Source organism: Stenella coeruleoalba (genome assembly GCF_951394435.1).
Source record: "Stenella coeruleoalba genome assembly, chromosome: 1".
Taxonomy (NCBI): Eukaryota; Metazoa; Chordata; class Mammalia; order Artiodactyla; family Delphinidae; genus Stenella; species Stenella coeruleoalba.
In genome coordinates this window covers 4,416,453-4,442,677 of record NC_137169.1, presented here as the reverse complement: position 1 = coordinate 4,442,677, position 26,225 = coordinate 4,416,453, and the positions used below count along the sequence as shown (strand labels likewise).

General features: G+C 51.4%; 1 protein-coding gene across 1 annotated transcript in view; it reads left to right on the top strand.

Moving 5' to 3' along the window:
* ACOT7 (acyl-CoA thioesterase 7) overlaps positions 1–26,225 on the top strand; it is a gene marked incomplete at its 5' end in the record, with an annotated part of 90,783 nt that overhangs the window by 39,691 nt on the left and 24,867 nt on the right. Inside the window, 2 exons of the mRNA XM_079940196.1 lie at positions 2,644–2,730; positions 18,028–18,144. Of these exons, the coding sequence (XP_079796322.1) occupies positions 2,644–2,730; positions 18,028–18,144 (204 nt within the window). The remainder of the gene's footprint in view (positions 1–2,643; positions 2,731–18,027; positions 18,145–26,225) is intronic.

Sequence of the window (26,225 nt, the reverse complement as noted above, 5' to 3'; positions counted from 1 at the left end):
CTGGTCAGAGCAGCTCCCGAGAGCAGGCCAGGCTTGAGGCTTTTCGTTTGCATTCGTGCTGTAAAGTAGCTACTGGGATGTCTTCTATGAGTGGGACCCAAAGCAAAGAAAGCATAGGAGGGCACCCCGGGGCTCTCGGGCCCTGTTTATCCTTTGAAGAGAGAGGCCCAAGGGAGACAGTCCTTGGAGATCAGGGGTGTCGTGGGCTGGCAGCGCTGGCCTGGAGTGTTTCTCTGATGGCTCTGGTGGCAGAGGGACTTCGCTGGCATCCTCTGTGGCCCTTGGGCTGTGCCCCTCCACCCCGTCTCCCCAGGCCATCTGAAGCCCCGAGGCCAGAGTAGGCGTGGCCCTGGGTGCACCCTTGACTGGCCGGGGCTGTTACCCGCACTTCCTGAGCACAAGGAGGGTTTCGGGTGCGTCTTCTCCACTTGGAGTGAAATTAGGAACCGGGCAGGGCAGAGTTCTGGACGCCTTCTCAGGGCCTCCCTTCTCATCCCGCGCAGCGTGTCCGGCCACATTACCCGAGGCCCAGATGGTCTCGGATGGTCCAGGCCATTCTGGACGCCCCGGGGCCTGGGAGGCAGCTGAGAGAGGAAGCATCTCCTCCCTCCGGTCGTCTGCATCCCCGGGGACGCCAGGGGACCCTGGAGCTCCCCTCCCAGAGCCTTTGGAGTCATCCTGTCATCTGTTGGCTGGTTTTAGATAGCATCCTTGCACACCTGCTCCCACGGGGCCCACACGCGGGTGGGTGGGCTGGACGGCCGAGTCCTCAGACTGTGGCCTCTCGGGACGGAGTTCTCCACTCAGCTGCTGACCACCAGCTCCTGACGCCGCGACAGGCTGCTGCTTTCGACGTCCCCGGCTTAAGGGTTCACCCGGCGGGGGGGGAGCTGGGACCTCCTGTGGTGGCTGGCGCCCGCCTCTGCCAGTCACACTGAGCCATGGAAGCAGGCTGGTCGCCAGAACCCCCGGAGGTGGGACTTGACTGTGGATAATAACGAGAGACCCCTCCCCCCATCCCACCCCGCACCCCAGGCTGCAGCCGCTTCATTGCTTCTGACACAGCCGAGGGCCCTTCCGGCTGAGAGCGTCCGGAGGTGCTTGAGTCCTTCCCGTAGGGGCTTCTCAGAGCAGACGGCACTTCACACGCGAGCTCAGAGCTTGAGTCTAAACCTGTCTAAGCCGTGAGGCTTGAGAACAAATAGAAAATACCTTGAGTTCGGAAGTCAATCCTTAAGGCCCCAGCTCACCGGAACTCCAGTTTTTCCCACTTCGTGACCCCTTCAGGCAACCACACAGTCTGAGATCCCACGTGGAGAAGCATCAGAAAAAGTCTCGGAGGCAACTGTCGGCACTTAAGAGATCCAGGCCCCGACCTCAGGGTTGGCGCCCCTTCTGGCTCCTGAGCAGCGTTACTTCCTGCACAGACTTTTCTGTCCACCGCCGGAGACAGGAAGGACCTTTCTTCACCTGCAGGCTGTCCCAGCCGTTCGGGGGCCGGCAGGCTGGCTTCCTCGGCAGCTTGGGCTTGCTGGGGCAGGAAGGGGCTACCCTTTCTGAGTGCCAGCTGTCCGGGCAGGAAACAAACGGGCGTCATCCCTCCCGGAAGGCTTTGGGAAGGTGGAAGCAGGCACAGCAGTGGGGTCTGCTCAGAAGACCCACCCCGTTGGAAGAGTCTGTGTCGAGGGATAGTATCGGTTTCTGGAGATGGGGCTTTATTTCATCTTTTTTTTTTTTTTTTTTTGCGGTACGCGGGCCTCTCACTGCTGTGGCCTCTCCCGTTGCGGAGCACAGGCCCCGGATGCGCAGGCTCAGCAGCCATGGCTCACGGGCCCAGCCGCTTGGCAGCATGTGGGATCCTCCCGGACCGGGGCACGAACCCGTGTCCCCTGCATTGGCAGGCGGACTCTCAACCACTGCGCCACCAGGGAAGCCCTCATCTTTTTTTTGAAGTGCAGCCTCTTACAGATATTTCAGCAGCAGCAGTGCCGCGTGGGTGAGGGATGCCCCCAGAGACTTGGTGCTCTGGGAAGATGAACGGGGGACACTGGAGGAAAGCCCAGCACACCTTTCGGTGCAGTGTCTCCGGGGCCGGGTCGGGACTGAGGGCTGGCAGGAGTCCCAGGGTGAGGTCTAGGGATGCACGTCTGTGGCGTCTCTGTCCAGTTCCGTGTCTCCACCTACCGTTGTGTTTAATGAAGTCGAAATTTAAACCTTTGAGAAGTTGCATAATAAATTGCTAAAATATTGTCAGTGCCTGTTCACAAACTTGAGAATGAAAGTCAGGTGGGTGACTGTCTCCTAAGCGAGGGTCATACCAACCCTGGGGGCTTATAGGCAGGAGGTGTTCAGTTGCTGCTCGGGAGTCAGGGCAGGGCCTCGCTGGGGGACACTGGTGTCCCCAGGGAGTAGTGTCATGACCCACTAGCAGAGTGGCTAATTAATCCTCGAAAGCCTTCCCCCCCTCACGGACTGGAGCGTTTTGAGACCACGGTTTTCCTTAGAGAAATCCCACCTAAGGTGATGACAGCGGGAAGCCTTCGGTGACCCTGCGAACATCAGGGCGCTGTCGCCACTGTTGGGCCCTTTGGCCGTGGGAATCGATTGGTCCCGTGGCCTAATCTCTCTCCTTTGTGATTCCAGAGCCGAACACGGTCAGCTACAGCCAGTCCAGCTTGATCCACCTGGTGGGGCCTTCCGACTGCACCCTGCACGGCTTTGTGCACGGAGGTAAGGACCAGTGACTCTTGCTGTCCCCTTCCTGCTCCTGGTTCCTTGTTAATTCCCCCCAGGAGGCCATGCTGCCATCTGACCCAGTTTAGGCTCTTGTGTTTAATGAAGTATACATTAAAACTTTTAAGACGTTGCATAATAAGTTGCTGAAATCCTGTTGGCGCCTGTTTTCAAAATTGGGAATGAAAGTCAGATGGGTGACAGTTCTAAGGGAGGGTCACACGCAGCCCTGGGAGCTCATGGCCACGAGATGTTTAGTGGCGGCCCGTGGGTCAGGGCAGGGCCCTTTGGGGGACAGTGAAGTCACCAGGGAGTGACAGTGTGACCCGCTAAGAAAGAGGGCTTAATTCAGCATGTTTTTGCCTCTGGCGTTTGCATGTGTTTCTTCCTTTAATCAGATTCCACCTCAGAAAATACAGGCCTTGAAGTTCCCAGCTTGGGAACCACGGCTGGAACACAAGAGGACTTAGCTCCAGGCTCCAGAGGGACACTTTTTACTTTAACAGTGTGTAATTATTTTTTTGTGTGATTTAGGGAAAATATAAGTAGCACATCAAACCCGTAATTTAATGGAGATTATCATCTCAGATGAGGTCAAAGTAAACTTTAAAAAACAAGTCGTTTTAAAGAAAAACATAAGGGGAAATGTTCTTAAGTGGTTTAGACGTTAGCAGAAGTTGTGTGGGTGGTGGAGTCCGGGCACCGCTCCTCTGGGGGCACCGAGCAATTCATCGTCCCCCAGGCATGACTGGAACTTGCACGTGCCGTTCGTCTGCACTCTTCATTTCCAGTGGCCTGGAATGCCAAGTTCTCCTTGCTTCTCCACTCTTGAAAATTCCTGTTGATCCTTCAAAACCCAGTTCCAGTGGTACCACTCTGTGCAGGATTACACTGATACTTCTACCAGGGGATGCCTCAGGAGCAGGGCTCAGTCTTATTCTTTGTGTTGGCTCCAGGGTTTCACACAGAGCCAGAGAGGTGCTTTGCAGAAGCTTCTTCCGTGAACAAGAGGCACAGGTCAGGCTTGGGTTGAAAAGCTTGTGATGAGGGGCCCTGGACCTGTCAGAATCAGAGAATGGGCCCTGATCTGAGATTTTTTTTTTCTTTGCCGTACGCGGGCCTCCCACTGCTGTGACCTCTCCCGTTGCGGAGCACAGGCTCCGGATGCGCAGGCTCAGCGGCCATGGCTCACGGGCCCAGCCGCTCCGCGGCATGTGGGATCTTCCCGGACCGGGGCACGAACCCGTGTCCCCTGCATCGGCAGGCGGACTCTCAACCACTGTGCCACCAGGGAAGCCCCTGAGATATATTTTTCAAGTTTGTTTCTTTTTTTAACTAATCCTCTTCTGTGTATTTCTTTTTCAATTTCATGATTATTTTCCTCTTTCAACTAAACTCTGCTCGCGACGCCCTTAGGTATGATTAACTTAGTCCCACCTAAGGGAAGCTCTACTTTACGACAAAGGGTGCTTTCCAGCCCCGTGAATGTTGTGACAACCAGGGTGTCTTTCTTCTCTGAGAGCAGCCGTGGCCTTACCAGCCTTCTTGTTCTTTGCCAGCCCTTGTCAGCCAAAGGCCGGGCTTCTGTAGCTGCTGAGAACTGTCTTTGAGCCTCATAGAGCTCCGCTCTACCTGAAATTTGTGAAACTCTATGCTAGAAATTTTGCTTATTTCATCCAGATGTTGGAAGTTCACTAAATGTGGCATTTCCATCATCACTGTCTCCTTGGCAAAAAGTTTATACTCTTCAGTCCGATCTTCCCTCACATGCTGAAGGGGGTCCGTGAAATGCAGGAAGCGAGGGAACTGTTGGAATCCCCTAGAAACCTACAGCACATCGTGCTCATTTACGGAGGCTGTGCGGCTGCATTTAAAACAAGCGCGTTTTTTAACGCGTGTTAAAGAAGCGTCTACAATGGCTTTACAATGTTTAGTGCCTATTTTAGTAGGGGTTTTGTGCTCATGATTTGAAAACCATGCCTAATAATCTTACCAAACCTAATCACTTCTTATAGTGCCTCATAACTCACCAGGCGTGAAGGAACAAAATAAATACCGGACTGGAAACACTGAGTCCTGTGATTTTATTGTATTTTCCCATAGAGAGAATACTGTCGGCAAGAATGGTGTCTAAGTCATTTGAATGAAAGTCTCCTGTAAACTGTAAATCAGTAGATGCCAATCGCAGGAGGAAACGGTGAACTGAGATGGGTGCTAATTTGGCTTTTATTCAGTAATTCTGCACTGCGTATGGGTCTTTGAAAACCTCCTCCCTGTCCTGTTTTCTGTGATTTTCACACATGGGATAGTCTTCGTCTTGAGGACTGGCTCCTACCCTGCGACTTAAAAAACACACACACAACACAGATCTTGGCAACGCTGAACTGGTGAGAGATGTAGTGGGAAGGGTTGGAAATCACAGATGGAATCCAGGACTCCTGTCAGATGCTGGGTCTTCCCTCCTTTCCTGGCTGCAGGGACAGAGCCTCCGATAATTCATCGAGGGGATAGAAAAGACGCAGGGAGTGAGCAGAGGGCCCTCGTTTGGCTGTGTGGGAAGGCAGGCTGGCTGCTTCTCCGTGGTTCTGAATTTCAGGGCCTCTGTGCAGAAGCGCTGGCCGGGCTTTTGGCTTCTGCCTTCTGAGTGCTGCATGAATCAATGTGCAGTCCCCTCTTTCTCCTCTTGGTAGTTCTGGGATCTCAGCCCAGAAAAGGCCATTTCTCCTCCGCTCTCTCCTCCCCCGTGGTCGGCTGAAAGGGGTGACCCAGCAGCTATCTGCGGGGCTGTTTAGGTTCTTGCCACAGTCACTCACCCAGACACCCATCCTTGATAAAAACACTCAGAGTAGGAATTGATTTTACTTCCCAAACATGATAAAAGCCCTAGAGTGAGCATCTTGCTCAGAGGGGAGCCCAGAGGATCGTCCCCTGAGGTTAGGAGTAAGGCAAGGGACCCTAGTTAACGTTGTTTTGGAGATTTTAGCCACTGCAGTAAAACAGGAGGAAAAAAATAAAGGCACAGGAAGTGGCAGAAAAGAAGTAAAGCTATCTGGCTTTGCAGAGGGCGCAGTAACATACCTGGCGAACCCAAGAGATTCAGTGATAAAAGTAACTCAAAGAATTAAAAATTCAGTAAGGTAGCAGCATATAAAATGAATAATAATAAAAAAGGCTTGCCTGAAATAGAAAAACTTCTTTTCATTGTTTTTGTTTGCAGGTCTGTTTGTTTTCTAAGGTGTGTTTTGTGTCAGTGAATTTTAACTCGGATCATGAAACATGACTTTTTCATAATTTGATGAAAAGGGGGCGTTGGTTTTGTGTCTGCGCCTTTGATTCATCTTCTTGAAGATGGCGTTCCCTTCTCCCGTGTTGGTTCCTGAGATGTCCTTTGCTCTGATTTCTTTCCTGGGGGACTCTCCTCGCCCGGCCCTCTGTCGGCTGTTTCCGCGTGGGTTTCCCAGCCCGAGAGGGGGTGTTGCTGCCCCAGCTGGCCGGATGTGAAAGGAAGCGTGCTCCCCAAAGCCGGGACCACTGTGCTTTGCCAAGACCCATCTGGCCGTGAGGGCCAGATCAGAGGGGAGACCCCAGTGATGGGGGCGCCCCAGCTCTGCCCGTGGTGCGCGTGGCTCTTAGCCGTGGGCCCCTGCTGCCTCGCGGCTCATGGCTCCCTGCGCTCAGCCTGTGCCTTTCTTCCCCTCAACGCGCCTCTTGCTCTCCTGTCTCGGTGTCTTTGTTCACCCTGTTCTTCCCACCTGGCGCCGTCCGCCTGCCCATCCCAAATCCCACGCCCTCCTGGTGCCCCCTGAGCCCCTCCCTCCCAGGCAGCTGCACGCCCTTCACCCCGCTCCACGCCACGGCCTCTCTCGTCCTGCCCCCCGTGCTGGTTGTGGTTTTCTCAGGCGCTCGTCTCCTGGACGTCCCCCTGTCCCTTGCCTGTCTCCCGTGGTGCTCTGCAGAGAAGGAGCTCGGTGAACGGCCATTGAGTGAATGAAAGAAATCTTTTGGAAAGACGGTTTGAGGTGACGCTGCCCGGTGGCCATGTGCTGAGCCATTGGCAGCTTTTCTGTTAGAATCACGGGCCGTAAATCCAGCCGGGCATGTGGCTCCCATGTCCTCAGACTGAGCTGCCGGGTTGGGCCCACTCACAGGACAGGCTCTGCCCTGTGCTTCACGGTGCCCTGTGGTGCCCACGCTCCTGCAGGGGACGCGTGTCTGCCTGACCCACTCTCCCCACCCCCAGCACCGCGCTTTCTGCGCGGCACCCTGGGGTGTCTGCACTCCATCCCTCCCGTCCCCCGAGTCCAGTCCCTCTCAGGGTCCTCCCTGGAGCCTGCTGCAACCCGTGCCTCCTGTCAAAGTCCGGTGGGCGGGTCTGGCCCTCACAGTTCAGCCGGCTCCCCTCCACCCTGCCACCTCCTTCCCAAGGCCCAGGATCGCCCTTCCCTGCTCTCCTCCGCCCGCTGCCACCCCTTCAGTCCCTGTGCCGTTCCGCCTTCCTTCCTGTCCTGCCCGGCATCGGGTACCCGGGGCCCCATCCTCGCCCCTGCACTCCCCCCCGCCCACCCCGGGACTCCTGTGTCTCACACCAGCCTAGGCCGGCGGCTCCTGACTCCAGCTGCTTCTTCGGGACGGGCCTCTCCGACTTGATGTCCGGCACGGAGCTCCACTGCTCCCCCTGTGGTGGCGGCCAGGCCACCCTTCTGCTTGTCGAGCCAGAATGCCTGCGGTCCTCCGGGACTCAGTCTCACTCCAAGGCTCTGCCTCATCTGTCAGCCAGTCTTTCGGGCTCTACGTTCAAAACGTCAGAACCTGAGTTCTCGCCACCTCCACCATCGCCTCCGGGACATGCGCCTTACCGTGGAAATGGCCTCACACCTGGTCCGAGTTCCGTGACCAGGAGCAGCCCAGCAGCCTCCCTGGTCCACTCAGAGCCAAAGGCAGGTCAAGCCGGGCCTGCTCAGCCCCCTCGCTGCCTCCCGTCTGACTCCAAGCAGAAGCCCAGCCTTCCGCTCGTGCCGCTTCTCCGCTCCCAAGGCCTCCAGGACCCGTCTCGCCACACGCCTCCCGCCCCACCATGTCAGCTGCTGGGCTCTGCTCCTCGAGTTCCTGGGATGTGGTGGCGGGAGGGCACCTCCACCTGCGGGCCCTCCGCCTGCTCGTCCCTCTGCCGGGGTTGTGGTCCCCAAACAGCTGCGCAGATCCCTCTCTCTGTCTTCTGGTCTCTGGAGAAAAGGAGAGGGCTTTCCTGACCACCCCCTGTAAAACGGCCCCCACCCTGGCCTGCTTGCTCCCCAGGCCTGGACGGATCCCTTCCCTGCGGTGTAGACGGGCCACGTGCTGAGTGAAGGGACCAAAGAGAGTGAAGATGAGAGAGAGAAGACGGTCCCTGAGTGAGCAGAGGGGCCCCAGAACTGACGGGGGCAACAGCAGGTCAGCCCCCCAGAGGACACGTGAGGACAGCCCCTGACTCAGTGAGCGTCTGGCAGCCCCTCCCGTGTGCCAGCCCCGTGGGGGGCTCGGGGACGCAGTCACTGCGCCGCCTGAGACGTCCAGAGACAGAAGTGCTCCTGCAGCACGTCCTGCACACGAGCGTCCAGCCGCCAAGGGGACACACACGGCTGCCCCAGGATCCCGAGGCCTGAAGGAAGAGGGGGAGGCAGAAACGGCAGCCCCGGGGTGGCAGGGGGCACGCGGGCCGAGAGGAGCCCCCGCCAAGCGAAGGAGGTCTGGGAGGCGAGGCGAGGCGTGCGACCCCTGCACAGACGCTCGTGTCTGCTCGGGTTTCGTGGGGCAGTTATGAAAAAGCGGTCCTCTGCACCTGGAGGAGGAACCGATTTCACAGAAAAATGCAGAAGGAGGCACAGATGCTCCTCTCCAGCTCTGTGACCTCATTTCGTTGGAGCCTCTGCTGCGTGCTAGAGTGGGTGTCCAACCTGTGGCCAGGGACGAAGCAAGGAGGCCCGGAAGCCGTGTTTCCTCCTTTCGAGGAGATTCTGGTCTCATGGGGCCAAGAGGTGAGGGCGTGAAGGCCAGTGTGGACCCCCGTTTCTTCATCGCGAGGCTGAGTTGTGTTAGGCGATGGCCCCCGTTCCTTCCAGTTCTCACTTTCCAAGAATCCTTGTTTCTGAAAATACTGTTCTCTGCCGCGAAGGCTCCAGAGAGCAGCTTCCTGTCCATCTGGATGGAAGGGCGGGAGCTGGGGTCTGGTTACAGCCCTGAAGCCCCAGGCGCTATGAGCTGCCCGTGAGCTTGCTTGCTGCCTCCCCGCCCAAAGGGCCTGCTGACACCCATCCCGGAACTGGTTTCCTCCTGCCCGCACTGGTCCCCTGAGCAGCTGGGGACGTGTGAGGCTCCTGGCCCCTCTGCTTCCTGAGCTGCAAAGCATCTCACCTGAGAAACCCAGCCGGCTCTACAGCCTGCGCACGTCCTTCCCTACGAACGGACCGGTGCTTGGGGTTGTGGTGCCCCGTTAGTCAGCTTTTGCTTCCCCTTTGGTTGCGATCACTAGGGGCACACACGGCAGACGTCCCCTAACGGTGTCTTTCCTGCTCAGCGTCAGGAGCGTGAATTCTTCTGTGTTAGCCTCACCCCTGCCTGCGGCCTGGACTCCTGGGAGGAAACTGACGCCCTCCAGAGTGGTTGTGGGCCATCAAAGGCGTGACCTTGCCTTGTGTGGACTCCGGCGAGGCCACCACGTCCCACTGGGAGGGGCTCGTGCGTAACCACTGCCACCTTTCCCTGCTCTCCATGGCATTTGGGGCAGGAACACGTGTGCCCTACTTCCCCTGTTGCCTGTTCAAAACAGGGAAGGCATTGATTCTCAAACAGCAGTAAGCAAACTTAATTGTGACCTTCTGCAGTTCCCTGATACAGAAGTAAGACGTGGCCTCGTGGCCGGGCAGCCCCCACCCCCACCCCACCCCGGCTCCCTGGGCCTGCGCTGCCCCGGGGCCAGGGGGGAGCCGCATCCAGCTGTGCCTGAGGCCTCCGCCAGATCCCACCTTTGACATTTGTCATTAGAAACCAATCATCCTCACTCACTGTGCATTAATTTCCAAAAACAACCTTTATTAGCTACCTTAATTAATATTCCTCTGCCCTTGGTCCCGGTTCCCAGAGACCTGCAAGTACATTTGGAACCTGAAGGGGGAGAAGCCAGACAAGTCTCGGGAGGCCGTCGCTCAGCCGGCTCTTAGGATAACTCCCCCTGTAATTTCCAAACGGTGGGCTGGTTAAAATAAGATGAACTTACTATCGTTTTCTTAATACAGGAGGCCGGCACCCACACCCCTTCAGCTGGGACTAACTATAGAAATGGGGGCATCACGAATCGCCCCCCACAGCGCAGTCGGCGGCGCGGGGCTCTGAGCTGCCGACGGCTGCTTTCGGTTTGCAGCAGGCGCGCTACAGTCAGCCAGGCAGGCCCGGGAAAGAACATTCAGCCTCTATCTTTAAGCCGGTCAACGTGTTGTCGGTACTTAAAAACAAAAACAAAAGCAAACCTGTAAGCAGTTAAGCGTTAGATTCCAAAATGTCTCCGGTACCCGATGTTTATCTGTATGTTAGTGGCCAAGCAAGTCTTACTTTTTTCCTTCCCATAATTCCTGAAATGAACGCAGTATCCAAGGGCAACAAATCCTACAGTTTTGTTGTCATCTTTTAAATGGCGAATCTCGGGTAATAAGAGCAGCTCACGACAGACTAATTTGCCAAAGTTCTTTTCCCATCGTCAGCGGCACCTATTGTATCTAAATAGGAATGAATTGAGGAGGTTTTTCAGTGGGAACCTGGAAAGAGGCTTTTTTTTTTTTTTTTTTTTTTTTTTGGCGGTACGCGGGCCTCTCGCTGTTGTGGCCTCTCCCGTTGCGGAGCACAGGCTCCGGACGCGCAGGCTCAGCGGCCGTGGCTCACGGGCCCAGCCGCTCCGCGGCACGTGGGATCTTCCCGGACCGGGGCACGAACCCGTGTCCCCTGCATCAGCAGGCGGACTCTCAACCACTGCGCCACCAGGGAAGCCCGAGGCATTTTTGAGAAAACTCGGATACTTGATATTTTTAATTAAAGCGTAAAAAAGTGAAGGGGAGAAGGTGACTTCCAGTGTCAAAGAGGGCTGGTGGCTCCCTCTGGCAGGACAGAGGGCCCGGCTGGGCAAAGTAAGAGGAAGGGCAGTTACAAACCAGGCAGCTGGGTTTCTGGTTGTTTCTGTTTTTAAACAAAATTTATTTTTCTCAGTGGACACATTGCTTGTAATGTCTTGTGTCTACCATCATAGATAAGGGTATTTTGTGATAACAGTCTTTCTTTACAAATGTCATAACGGGATGAGATTATGTGGATTTTATCGTGTTTTCTGCAAGGGCCATTTTCTCTTAGCAACAGAGAACAAGAATGTCTCAGCCCAGACCCATGCAGCGATGGGTCCAGGGTTGTTCCTCACCGGGAAGAGGGAAGAGGGCTCGTAATCAACATTTTATTATACAGGCAGACCTCGTTTTATTGCGCTTCACTTTATTGCGCCTCACAGATTTTTTTTTTTTAACAAATTGAAGGCTTGTGGCAACTCTCCATTGAGCAACTCTGTCCAGCACCCGTTTTCCAACAGTATTTGCTCCCTTCACGTCTCCGTGTCACATTTTGGTAATTCTTGGAATATTTCAAATTTTTCCATTATTCTTGTATTTGTTATGGTGACCCAAGATCAGTGACTTTGGTTGCAACAGTTGCTGTTGCAAAAAGATTACAACTCACTGAAAGCCCAGATGATGGTGAGCATTTTTTAGCAATAAATTCTTTTTTATTTAAGGTATGTACATTGCTTTTTTAGACATAATGCTATTGCACACTTAATAGACTACAGTGTAGTAGAAACATAACTTTTTTTTTTTTTTTTTTTCGGTACGCGGGCCTCGCACCGCCGCGGCCTCTCCCGTCGCGGAGCACAGGCTCCGGACGTGCAGGCCCAGCGGCCACGGCCCACGGGCCCAGCCGCTCCGCGGCACGCGGGATCCTCCCGGACCGGGGCACGAACCCGCGTTCCCTGCATCGGCAGGCGGACTCCCAACCACTGCGCCACCAGGGAAGCCCAAAACATAACTTTTATATGCACTGGGAAACCAAAAAATTCGTTTGACCAACTCTATTTCTAAATTCCCTGTATTGCAGGGGTCTGGAACCGAGCTCGCAATGTCTCTGAGGTGCCTGTAATCTCGGTTTTAAGAGATTAGTTCCTTTCCCTCTAAGTAGCCGCCAGAGTCCACTTTGCACACAGGACCCCAGAGGGCCCGGTTATGCTTCACGCTTCTCCGTCGCGTTTGTGAGAACAGACTCAGGGCCGCCGGGAGCCGCGGGCACAGATTTCTGCTTCCAGCGCTGACCCCGTGCTACCCGCACACAAAGCGGGGGCCCGGGAGCCCCGCCTGTAGAAGGCCAAACACTTGAGTTCTGCACAAGGCTGTTTTTCCCCCAGAAAGTTTTTCCGTGTAGTGAGCCCTAAAATCTACCTTGCTGTCACTTCCCACTGACCCCACCGTGGTCCCCGGGAGGTAGAGATAACGGAGGTGGGCGCAGATGGTCCAGGTGGGACCCGTCTGGAGCTCCTCTCCTTGTGGAGCAGACCTCCTGTCCCTCAGTGCTGGGATTCCTCCTCAGCCTTGTCACCAGCTGCCCGTATATCACTGTCCCAGTACCTGGGATCAGCCCCGATTTGGGCTATCATCTGATAGTAGACTCGTGTGGTGGGGTCATGTCTGCCTCCTGACCCGGGCCCTGGGAGGCCAGGGCCTCAGTCCAGGAGCCATCTCTGTAACCACTTGTTTCCTGTGGGTCTCAGCCAATCGCAGTTCTCTCCCTGGTCTCCCAGCTCAGATTTGTTGCTGGCTCTTGGGGTCGGCAGGGGGCTGTCTCTTCACGTGTGAGATGAATAGTGATTTTGTCATCAGACACGTCCCCTAGCAGCTCACCTGGCTTTTCCTGGCCTCACCTGGACTAACTGTGATTGTTACCCAAGTTTGGGCCCTGTGACTCGCTATTGGAGCTGCTTCCTGGGGTCGATTCAGTGTTCCTTTGGTCCCCGATTCACTTACTCACTTGCAGCCATTTCTGAGCGCTGTGTGTCAGGTTCTGAATTGGTCAGGACACGGGGACCGTAAGGCGTGTCCCAGCTTCCGTGTCACGTGATGTGATGGTCTGGGGGCACCACACCGGGGTGACGGGGCAGCAGGCAGCAGGAGCTCAGCCAGCTGCTCGCGTTCCCCCGCCCCGCCCCGTGTGCCCTGGGCTCAGAGCCCATCCTGGCTAGCACATGCTTTGGATCCTGCAGTATATTTAGTAACAGTGAAGTCCCTCGTGGAACCTCTACCTGCATTTTAAAATTTTTTATTTTTGGCTGCGTTGGGTCTTGGTTGCGGTGCGCGGGCTTCTCATCGCGGTGGCTTCTCTTGTTGCGGAGCACAGGCTGTAGGCGCGCGGGCTCTAGAGCACAGGCTCAGCAGTTGTGGCACGTGGGCTCAGTAGTTGTGGCACACGGGCTTAGTTGCTCCACGGCATGTGGGATCTTCCTGGACCAGCGATCGAACCTGGGTCCTCTGCGTTGCCAGGCGGATTCTTAACCACTGCGCCACCAGGGAAGTCCCTGCATTTTGGATAAATGGGGCAAAATGCTGGTTGAAGGAGCTGATTATTACTTGTTCCGTTTAGTCTTCCATTCTTAGCTTCTGCTTCTCAGGACCTACAAATCAGGGATTAATTGTGGGTACCTTCTGTGTTCTAAACATTAATCCCAATATACATTCTTTCTTTCCAAACTCCAAGCCACCCCTCCCCGATAACACCACCCGGTGACTTGGGAGCTCTGGATCCGGGACCCCCACCCTGCACGCACGGATGTCGCTGCCACCGCCACCTCTCAGCAGGAACTTGAGCTGTCTTCTCCACAGTCCTGTCTTAGTCTCAGTGCCTCGGGATCTGGGTCGAGAGTCGGCGTGGCCTCTGGTGCCCTGTGGTCAGGAGCTGGTCCCCACCTCTGCCCGAGGGCGTGAGCCAGCGTGAGCCATGGATACGTGCCTCTCTGTGCCTCTGCTTCCTGCTTTGTAAAACGGAGACAATAAGGGCCCCTCCCCCTCCGAGGCTGCTGTCCAGGGAGGGCCAGCACTCATTCGTTTGTTCGTTCATTCATTTGTTCTTACACTCGGTACGTGCTAAGAGCCTACCATGGGGCCGGCCCCAGGGGGCATCAGTGAACAAGGACAGTGTCCTTCCAGCCCGAGGGGCTCTGAGCCACGTGCTGGAGCATTGCCTGCGCCTGGACCTCCGTAAACGCCCGCTGTTTTTCGTCTAGTTCTCTGCTCCCACCACCATCCTGCACCAGACTCCAGTGTCGCCTGTCTTTGTTTTTCTCTCGAAAAAAATCTCTGGCTATCTCTGTCTCATCTGTTCCCAGAAGGACCCTGATGTGGCTGAGGTCGCTGGTGTCTCCATCGAAAAACAGGACAGCGGCACGTAGTACACATTGCATAAATTTCTGACCTCCTCTGGTTCAAATGCCCGCAAACCCCACTCCCCCGTGACACACGCATACAGTCTTACCAGCATCCCCTCTGTCTCTTCATCCTTCTTGCATTCAACTGTTTCAAGACTCTGGATCGGCCTTTGCTTGACGTCATAAATTATCGTCTTTGCAGCTGTGTTTCATGGCAAATGCAGCCGACCCCAGACCCCGAATGAGCTTTGCTGGTCACTTATCGCACCTGGAGTAAGTCTACGGGAAACACCTTCTGAATTCAAGCCTCCAGCTCACACCGAGTCCTTTCGAGAGTGGGACCACTTGTCCAGCTGCTCTAACGACGTGAATTTTATGAGGCAGGTCAGCCTAGGAGCACTCAGTCTGGGCTCTCTCACTCCCTCTAGGAAACAAACACACGCACGTGCACACACACACGCAGGCGCAAACACGCACACTGACCCACGGCCTCATCCGCAGGTGGTGTGTGTCGCCCTTGCCCAGCGTGTTTCCTGGTGTTCTGAGACATTTCCCTCATCTTTCTCTTTCTGTTGACATTTACCCTCTAGACCACAGCTCTCTACCCAAAGCCCCGAATTAAGCCAGGGTGGAGGTCAGCGGCGCTCACGAGCCCCTGAGTCTCTGAGCTGCGGCCGCTCAGCTCCTGTTCGCTCTGCACGGTCACCTGCGTGTCCCTGCTGCCACCTCTTTTAATTTGCAGATGCAGAGCCCAAAGCTCGGATGATGATCTGCCCGCTCAGGGTCCCCAGCCAGGCGGGGGCAGGGGGCGCTCAGGCCCAGGCCCTCCCAGCTCTGAACCACCATGCGGGAGGGACAGTGCCCTCGCCCGCCAGGTGACCTGTATGCTGGCCTGTGTTTTCACCTCTTTGGAGCCCCAGGCCGGTGAGGGACTTGGCTGCTAAGCCAGCACTTGCCCCGCCTTCATCAAGGCCCCTCCCTCACCGTGGGTAGAAAGGCCAGGAAGGACTCGTGCTGGGCTTAGGCAGGGCTTCCCGGGTCCATTTCCAATATGACTTAACCCCCCAGAGGCTCCTCGCAAAGCCAGGTGTTACCCCTTGTCTCAGACCTTGAGCACCAAGCTGCTTGAAGCCCGGAGCCGCCCTGCCCTGCCGGCCGCCCAGGGTTAACACCTGGCACCGGTGGTTCTGTTTTCTTACGAAGAGCCTTTCCCCAGCCTCTCATTTGCACTCTCCTTAGAATCGGACCTTGTGTGACTTTGAGCCTCCACTGACGCGGTATCTTTGAAAACGCTTTGAGAGCGGCAGGTGCCCGCTAACTCTGCCCCGTTGTCTCCATGCTTCATCGTCATCATCAGGATCTTGCAGGAGAAAAGTCGTGGTAATAGAAGCATAATTTTAAAATCAACAACCCTAATGTTTTTTTTAAAAAAACTTTTTTATTATGGACGTGCTCAAATATACACAAAGGTAGAGAGAAGAGTATACCAACCCCCCAGGTATGCCTCTCCCAGACAGAGGGCCCCTCCCTGTCTCCCACGTTCCTTATAACTAGTGTCTTCTGCTGTAGTATCTGTACGAGGCCTCTGGTCCATTACATATGGGGCTTCTGTCCTGTTTTTAGTTTATTGTATTTTGTTTCCCCTTCACAATAGAGTTTTAATTAATCACCAATGTTTAAAAATTGGTAGATTCCTCATAAACTTGTAGGTTCCAGGCTTCTCTTAAAATATCGTTAGTCTGGTCGTGCTGGGCCCTTGTTCCTGGGGCTGAGGGACAGTAGGAGGGGCCGAGCAGCAGCTGTCCTGTAGAAGGGTCCCCGCCAGCTCTCCTCGCCGTCAGCTGTCCGGTGTCACCTGCCTGGCCCTGCAGGCACTGAAGTTCACGAGCCCCACCTGAAACATGACTCCCCGGGAGCCAGGGTTTTATGAGTCTGCCTCTCTCTGCATTTTTAGAAATCATTCTGTATCCTTGGGTGAATGTACATAACTTTTTGTTGTTGTTGTTTGTTTTTGGCTGTGTTGGGTCTTCGTTGCTGCGCGCAGGCTTTCTCTAGTTGTGGCGAGTGGGGGCTACTCTTCGTTGCGGTGCGCGGGCTTCTCATTGCGGTGGCTTTTCTTGTTGCGGAGCACGGGCCCTAGGCGCGCTGGCTTCCATAGTTGTGGCTCACGGGCTCTAGAGCGCAGGCTCAGTAGTTGTGGCTCACGAGCTTAGTTGCTCCGCGGCACGTGGGATCTTCCCGGAACAGGGCTCGAACCCGTGTCCCCTGTATTGGCAGGCGGGCTCTTAACCACTGCGCCACCAGGGAAGTCCCCATAAATTTTAAGATTTCTGATAGTTGTCAGGTAGATCAATATCATTTTGCTGCTTTTATAGGTCAAAACGGTTGAATATTGGCCATTTCATGTAGTTTGACCTAATAAAAGATATGGTTTAAGGTTTTAAATATAAGATAAGAAGAATATTGTGTTGCCCTTGGTGGGGCAGGAACGGGGCGGGGTGGGGGGTTAGCAGCAGGTATGCCGTCCTGATCCCGTCAATTAAGGGGGCGCAAGCAGAGGAAAACGTCTACGGCCTGAGGTTTTAGACACCTTGGCCCGACAGCGCTCTTTCAGTCAGCCCACTTGTCTAGTTTTGTTTGTTTTCTTATATAACAGCTTTATTGAGATGTAATTCACATGCCGTACAGCTCACCCATTACAAGTCATTGATTTTTAGTCTGTTCAGAGTTACACAACCGTCACCACAATCAATTTCAGAACATTTTCATCACCCCGAAGAGAAGCCTCATAACCACACTGGCAGCCGTTCCCCACTTCTCCCACATCCCCTGTCCCTAGGCAGCCACTCGTCTACTTTCTGTACCTATGGACTTGCCTATTCTGGAGATTTCATATAAGTGGAATCCTCCAAGATGTGGTCTTTTGTGTCTGGCTTCTTTTGTTTTTGTTTTGTTTGCGGTACGCGGGCCTCTCACTGTTGTGGCCTCTCCCGTCGCGGAGCACAGGCTCCGGACGCGCAGGCTCAGCGGCCATGGCTCACGGGCCCAGCCGCTCCGCGGCGTGTGGGATCTTCCCGGACCGGGGCACGAACCCGTGTCCCCTGCATCGGCAGGCGGACTCGCAACCACTGCGCCACCAGGGAAGCCCTGTGTCTGGCTTCTTTTACTCAGCGTAATGTTAAGGTTCATGCATTTTGCAGCCTGTATCGGTGCTTTGTTTCTTTTTACGGCTAAATAATATTCCATTGTGTGGCTATGCCACATTTTCCTTGTGCATTTATTGGCTGGTGCACATTTGGGTTGCTTCCATCCTGGGGCTATTATGAGTAATGCTCTCATGGGATCAAAAACTCGTGTACAAGTCTTTGCGTGAACGCCTGTTTATATTTCTCTCCGGTGCACACCTAGGAGTGGAGTTGCTGAGTCACATAGCAGCTCTGTGTTTAGCCTTTCAAGATCCTCCCAACTGTTTTCAAAGCGGCTGCACCATTTCCATCCCCAGCAGCCGTGTAGAGGGTTCCGATTTCTCCACATTCTCACCGGCGCTTGGCATCTGGCTTTCTGATTGCGGCCATCCTGGTGGAGAGTGTGACAAAGCTTTCCTGGCAGGATAGGATGCCTGTAGAGGTTAGGAGAATGGTCGTCACTTTGTCAGTGGCCTAGAACCTCAGCCACAGTCATCTTCCAAAGCTCTCAAGGAAGCCAGGTTTGCGGCCCTGCGGGTGGGAATGGGGGCATTGTTTCCCATAACTTGTTTCCAGGACAGGCAATAGGCTCCCCTTCCCCATGTCTAACCTGCCGCCTGCCCTTCTCTGCAGGGGTCACCATGAAGCTCATGGACGAGGTGGCCGGGATCGTGGCCGCGCGTCACTGCAAGACCAACATCGTCACGGCTTCCGTGGACGCCATTAACTTTTACGACAAGATCCGAAAAGGTAAGAGAACTCCGCCAACAAAGAGGGGCGCTGCCTTGGCTGCTTGGGTCCCGTGTACAGTTTGCTTTGGTTCACCCTGCCTGTCCCGGGCCCTGGCCTCTGCCCATCTGCCAGGACACAGGAGCCAGAGCCTCGAGTCTGCCTTTGGTGATGCATCTGTGAAGTTACGGTTTGCAGGTTTGACTTTTCAGTCTGGTACATTCTGTAACTCAGTTGCGATTGGGGCCTTTATCCTGCTGAAGAGCCACATAAACTCGTCCTCTTAAACTGCCCCAGGCACGGAGCCCTGCGAAACCCGACGCACACAGTTGCTGCGACCACTGCCACCAGATCCCGTGGCGGCACATAACCTCTCTGGGGGGGCACGGGTCACCCGTGCCGTACGCAGTGGCGGGGGCAGAGCAGAGAAGCCTCCGGCCCTCTCCTCGGCCAGCCTGCCTGCACCGTCCAGGGCAGCGCTGGTGTTGGTGGTTTTCCCGACACTGAGGTCTAGTCCCAGCCCCGCCCAGAAACAAGACGGTTCCCGTGCTTGTTTCACATTAATGCTCATCTGAAGAGGTACAGTGACTGTCCCCTCCTGGCACGTGGTGACTTCTGTCTGTCGTGTCTTCTGAGATGAGGCCATGTGGCCCCAGAAAGCAGCCCTTCACCGTGGGGTCGGGGGTGTCCGGGCTGCGAGAGCCTGACTGGTTCTGAAGGAGCCTCACCAGGAAGGCAGCCGTTGGAAAAGCTGAGTCAGACCCGTCCCCAGGCCGTGGGGGGGACAGAGGAGAAGGAAGGGAGGCTGACTCCTTGCCACCAGCCTCGAGGGGCACCGCTGAGTGGAGCAGTGCTGGGTCCAGAGCCACAGAGACCTCATCCGGGCTCTGAGGCCCCGGCCTGGTCCCAGCCCGGCTGCGCGCTCTCTCCTGCAGACACGCCTGTCAGTTGAATGCCTGAGTGCTGGGGACAGGCGTCCTGAGATTGGAAGGGTGAAGGGGTGCCTCCCCTTCCTGGCCTAACTAAGAGCACGCCAGTCTGACCCACGCTGGATTTGGGGTGCTTTTAGGGGAAGGGTGGTCTGCAGTGCTGCTTTGTAGAATCCCTTCCCAGCTAGTAGGCGATTGCCTCAGACACAGAGCACAGTGTCATTTTAGGATTTGCCCAGAACAAGTGGATCTTGTCTGTCTTGGCTGGTTCCCCCCGGGCCTTGGTGCCGTGTGTGGTGGTGGTGGTGTGGACGTTTGGAAAAGGAAGGCTCCTGTCGTGTCATGATTCCTGGCGTCTCCTTTTCTGGAACTGCTCCCTGGGTAAATTACTGTGATCACAGCTCCACTGTTAAACATGACTTCAAAACCCACTGTGCAAAATGCACTTACGTTCCACAGAGCTCACTTGTTCAGGGTCTCCCAGGTGCCCTTTGAGCACCGCCAGCTAAGAAGCAAAGTGGGCCTTCCTCGAGAGCCCGCCAGACTTCTCAAGGTCAGCCCTGTTGGCGAAGGTGCTTTACAGTTGAGGGAAGCTCCCAAACGATGAAAGTTGACCTTGCTTCGTTAGAAAAAAGGAGCCGATGAAAGAGCCCTCACCCCCGACACTTCACCCTCAGTCCCTCGTGTGACCAGAATTACCTTTCAAAGAGGTCAAGGAGGGGCCGCGTTGGTTCGTTTTGAGCGGAGACAATGAACCCCGGATGGAGGAGAGCACTTTTTCTAGGGGTATGTTGAGGGGGCTGGCGGAGGTCAGGGCTACGTGGGTGCAGAGAGGACTTTGTTTCTAAAATGTTACTCGTATTCCAAAGCACAGAAAGGGACCTCCATTTTCACCAGCTGTACTTTCTGGCAGAACATTCCACCATGGATGGAGTGAGAGTGCAGGGCGGGCTGTGGGCTCACTGGCTACCGCCTACGGCGCTGAGCCCTCCTCAGGCCCCCCATGCACCTCGTGCCGTCACAGCCTTGGCCTCGGGCCTGTGTGGCCCCGGGCCCCAGAGCTGGGCCTCCTGGCCTGGGGAGCCCCCCAGGGAGCAGAGAGATTGCTTCCATTTTCTCAGGTCACGTCTTGTTTTGTGTGTAGAGGAATTTGGGCCAAACTGAAATAACAGTTATGGAGTCCCCTGGGGCCAGTGCAAGAAATGTTTAACAAAGACCTAGAAGAATTAAAGAACAAGCAAACAGAGACGAACAATACAATAACTGAAATAAAAACTACACTAGAAGGAATCAATAGCAGAATAACTGAGGCAGAAGAACGGATAAGTGACCTGGAAGACAGAATGGTGGAATTCACTGCTGCAGAACAGACTAAAGAAAAAAGAATGAAAAGAAATGAAGACAGCCTGAGAGACCTCTGGGACAACATTAAACGCAACAACATTCGCATATATTGTAGGGGTCCCAGAAGGAGAAGAGAGAGGGAAAGGACCAGAGAAAATACTTGAAGGGATTATAGTCGAAAACTTCCCTAACATGGGAAAGGAAATAGCCACCCAAGTCCAGGAAGCGCAGCAAGTCCCATACAGGATAAACCCAAGGAGAAACACGCCGAGACACATAGTAATCAAATTGGCAAAAATTAAAGACAAAGAAAAATTATTGAAAGCAGCAAGGGGAAAATGACAAATAACATACAAGGGAACTCCCATAAGGTTAACAGCTGACTTCTCAGCAGAAACTCTACAAGCCATAAGGGAGTGGCATGATATACTTAAAGTGATGAAAGGAAAGAACCTAAAACCAAGATTACTCTACCTGGCAAGGATCTCATTCAGATTCAATGGAGAAATCAAAAACTTTACAGACAAGCAAAAGCTAAGAGAATTCAGCACCACCAAACCAGCTCTACAACAAATGCTAAAGAAACTTCTCTTAGTGGGAAACACAAGAGAAGAAAAGGACCTACAAAAACAAACCTAAAACAATTAAGAAAATGGTCATAGGAACATACATATCAATAATTACCTTAAACGTGAATGGATTAAATGCTCCAACCAAAAGACACAGGCTTGCTGAATGGATACAAAAACAAGACCCACATATATGCTGTCTACAAGAGACCTACTTCAGACATAGGGACACACACAGCCTGAAAGTGAGGGGATGGAAAAAGATATTCCATGAAAATGGAAATCAAAAGAAAGCTGGACTAGCTATACTCATATCAGGTAAAATAGACTTTAAAATAAAGAATGTTACAAGAGACAAGGAAGGACACTACATAATGATCAAGGGATCAATCCAAGAAGAAGATATAACAATTATAAATATATATGCACCCAACATAGGAGCACCTCAATACATAAGGCAACTGCTAACAGCTATAAAAGAGAAAATTGAAAGTAACACAATAATAGTGGGGGACTTTAACACCTCACTTACACCAATGGACAGATCATTCAAAATGAAAATAAATAAGAACACAAGCTTTAAATGACACAATAGACGAGATAGATTTAATTGATATTTATAGGACATTCCATCCAAAAACAGCAGATTACACTTTCTTCTCAAGTGCGCACGGAACATTCTCCAGGATAGATCACATCGTGGGTCACAAATCAAGCCTCAGTAAATTTAAGACAATTGAAATCATATCAAGCATCTTTTCTGACCACAACGCTATGAGATTAGAAATGAATTACAGGGGAAAAAACGTAAAAAACACAAACACACGGAGGCTAAACAATACGTTACTAAATAACCAAGAGATCACTGAAGAAATCAAAGAGGAAATAAAAAAATACCTAGAGACAAATGACAATGAAAACACAATGATCCAAAAACTATGGGATGCAGCAAAAGCAGTTCTAAGAGGGAAGTTTATAGCTATACAAGCCTACCTCAAGAAACAAGAAAAATCTCAAGTAAACAATCTAACCTTACACCTAAGGGAACTAGAGAAAGAAGAACAAACAAAACCCAAAGTTAGCAGAAGGAAAGAAATCATAAAGATCAGAGCAGAAATAAATGAAATAGAAACAAAGAAAACAATAGCAAAGATCAGTGAAACTAAAAGCTGGTTCTTTGAGAAGATAAACAAAATTGATAAACCTTTAGCCAGACTCATCAAGAAAAAGAGGGAGAGGACTCAAATCAATAAAATTAGAAATGAAAAAGGAGAAGTTACAACAGACACCGCAGAATTACAAAGCATCCTAAGAGACTACTACAAGCAACTCTATGCAAATAAATTGGACAACCTGGAAGAAATGGACAAATTCTTAGAAAGGTATAACCTTCCAAGACTGAACCAGGAAGAAACAGAAAATATGAATAGACCAATCACAAGTAATGAAATTGAAACTGTGATTAAAAATCTTCCAACAAGAGGCTTCCCTGGTGGCACAGTGGTTGAGAGTCCGCCTGCCGATGCAGGGGACACGGGTTCGTGCCCCGGTCTGGGAAGATCCCACATGCCGCAGAGCGGCTGGGCCTGTGAGCCATGGCCACTGAGCCTGTGCAACCGGAGCCTGTGCTTTGCAATGGGAGAGGCCACAACAGTGAGAGGCCCGCATACCACACACACACACACACAAAAAATCTTCCAACAAACAAAAGTCCAGGACCAGATGGCTTCACAGGTGAATTCTATGAAACATTTAGAGAGGAGCTAACACCCATCCTTCTCAAACTCTTCCAAAAAATTGCAGAGGAAGGAACACTCCCAAACTCATTCTATGAGGCCACCATCACCCTGATACTAAAACCAGACAAAGATACTACAAAAAAAGAAAATTACAGACCAATATCACTGATGAATATAGATGCAAAAATCCTCAACAAAATACTAGCAAACAGAATCCAACAACACATTAAAAGGATCATACACCACGATCAAGTGGGATTTATCCCAGGGATGCAAAGATTCTTCAATATATACAAATCAATCAATGTGAGACACCATATTAACAAATTGGAGAATAAAAACCATATGATCATCTCAGTAGATGCAGAAAAAGCTTTTGACAGAATTCAGCACCGTTTATGATAAAAGCTCTCCAGAAAGTGGGCATAGAGGGAACCTACCTCAATATAATAAAGGCCATATACAACAAACCCACAGCAAACATCATTCTCAATGGTGAAAAACTGAAAGCGTTTCCTCTAAGATCAGGAACGAGACAAGGATGTCCACCCTCACCACTATTATTTAGCATAGTTTTGGAAGTCCTAGCCATGACAATCAGAGAAGAAAAAGAAATAAAAGGAGTACAAATTGGAAAAGAAGAAGTAAAACTGTCACTGTTTATGGATGACATGATACTATACACAGAGAATCCTAAAAATGCCGCCAGAAAACTACTAGAGCTAATCAATGAATTTGGTAAAGTTGCAGGATACAAAATTAATGCACAGAAATCTCTTGCATTCCTATACACTAATGATGAAAAATCTGAAAGTGAAATCAAGAAAACACTCCTATTTACCATTGCAACAAAAAGAATAAAATATCTAGGAATAAACCTACCTAAGGAGACAAAAGACCTGTATGCAGAAAATTATAAGACACTGATGAAAGAAATTAAAGATGATACAAATAGATGGAGAGATATACCATGTTCTTGGATTGGAAGAATCAACATTGTGAAAATGACTGTACTACCCAAAGCAATCTACAGATTCAATGCAATCCCTATCAAACTACCACTGGCATTTTTCACAGAACTAGAACAAAAAATTTCACAATTTGTATGGAAACACAAAAGACCCCGAATAGCCAAAGCAATCTTGAGAATGAAAAACGGAGCTGGAGGAATCAGGCTCCCTGACTTCAGACTATACTACAAAGCTACAGTAATGAAGACAGTATGGTACTGGCACAAAAACAGAAAGATAGATCAATGGAACAGGATAGAAAGCCCAGAGATAAACCCATGCACATATGGTCACCTTCTCTTTGATAAAGGAGGCAGGAATGTACAGTGGAGAAAGGACAGCCTCTTCAGTAAGTGGTGCTGGGAAAACTGGACAGGTACATGTAAAAGTATGAGATTAGATCACTCCCTAACACCATACACAAAAATAAGCTCAAAATGGATTAAAGACCTAAATGTAAGGCCAGAAACTATCAAACTCTTAGAGGAAAACATAGGCAGAACACTCTATGACATAAATCACAGCAAGATCCTTTTTGACCCACCTCCTAGAGAAATGGAAATAAAACAAAAATAAACAAATGGGACCTAATGAAACTTCAAAGCTTTTGCACAGCAAAGGAAACCATAAACAAGACCAAAAGACAACCCTCAGAATGGGAGAAAATATTTGCAAGTGAAGCAACTGACAAGGGATTAATCTCCAAAATTTACAAGCAGCTCATGCAGCTCAATAACAAAAAAACAAACAACCCAATCCAAAAATGGGCAGAAGACCTAAATAGACATTTCTCCAAAGAAGATATACAGACTGCCAACAAACACATGAACGAATGCTCAACATCATTAATCATTAGGGAAATGCAAATCAAAACTACAATGAGATATCATCTCACACCAGTCAGAATGGCCATCATCAAAAAATCTACAAACAATAAATGCTGGAGAGGGTGTGGAGAAAAGGGAACACTCCTGCACTGCTGGTGGGAATGTGAACTGGTACAGCCACTATGGAGAACAGTATGGAGGTTCCTTAAAAAACTACAAATAGAACTATCATATGACCCAGCAATCCCACTACTGGGCATGTACCCTGAGAAAACCATAATTCAAAAAGAGTCATGTACCAAAATGTTCATTGCAGCTCTATTTACAATAGCCCAGAGATGGAAACAACCTAAGTGCCCATCATCGGATGAATGGATAAAGAAGATGTGGCACATATATACAGTGGAATATTAGCCAGAAAAAGAAACGAAATTGAGCTATTTGTAATGAGGTGGATAGAAGTAGAGTCTGTCATACCGAGTGAAGTAAGTCAGAAAGAGAAAGACAAATACCATATATATATGGAATTTAAGGGGAAAAAAATGTCATGAAGAACCTAGGGGTAAGACAGGATTAAAGACACAGACCTACTGGAGAACGGACTTGAGGATATGGGGAGGGGGAAGGGTGAGCTGTGACAAAGTGAGAGAGAGGCATGGACATATATACACTACCAAACGTAAGGTAGATAGCTAGTGGGAAGCAGCCGCATAGCACAGGGATATCAGCTCGGTGCTTTGTGACCTCCTGGAGGGGTGGGATAGGGAGGGTGGGAGGGAGGGAGACGCAAGAGGGAAGAGATATGGGAACATATGTATATGTATAACTGATTCACTTTGTTATAAAGCAGAAACTAATACACCATTGTAAAGCAATTATTCCCCAATAAAGATGTTTAAAAAAGGAAAAGAAAGAAATTAAAGATGGTGCCAATAGATGGAGAGATATACCATGTTCTTGGATTGGAAGAATCAATATTGTGAAAATGACTATACTACCCAAAGCAATCTACAGATTCAATGCAATCCCTATCAAATTACCAACGGCATTTTTTACGGAACTAGAACAAATCATCTTAAAATTTGTATAGAGACACAAAAGACCCCGAATAGCCGAAGCAGTCTTGAGGGGAAAAAAGCAGAGCTGGAGGAATCAGACTCCCTGACTTCAGACTATACTACAAAGCTGCAGTAATCGAGGCAATATGGTACTGGCACAGAAACAGAAACATAAATCAATGGAACAAGATAGAAAGTCCAGAGATAAACCCACACACCTACGGTCAACTACTTTATGACAGAGGAGGCAAAGATATACAATGGAGAAAAGATAGTCTCTTCAATAAGTGGTGCTGGGAAAACTGAACAGCTACATGTATAAGAATGAAATTAGAACACTCCCTAACACCATACACAAAAATAAACTCGAAATGAATTCGAGACCAGACACTATCAAACTCTTAGAGGAAAACATAGGAAGAACACTCTTTGACATAAATCACAGCAAGATCTTTTTTGATCCACCTCCTAGAGTAATGGAAGTAAAAACAAAAATAAACAAATGGGACCTAATGAAACTTCAAAGCTTTTGCACAGCAAAGGAAACAATAAACAAGATGAAAAGACAACCCTCAGAATGGGAGAAAATATTTGCAAACGAATCAACGGACAAACAATTAACCTCC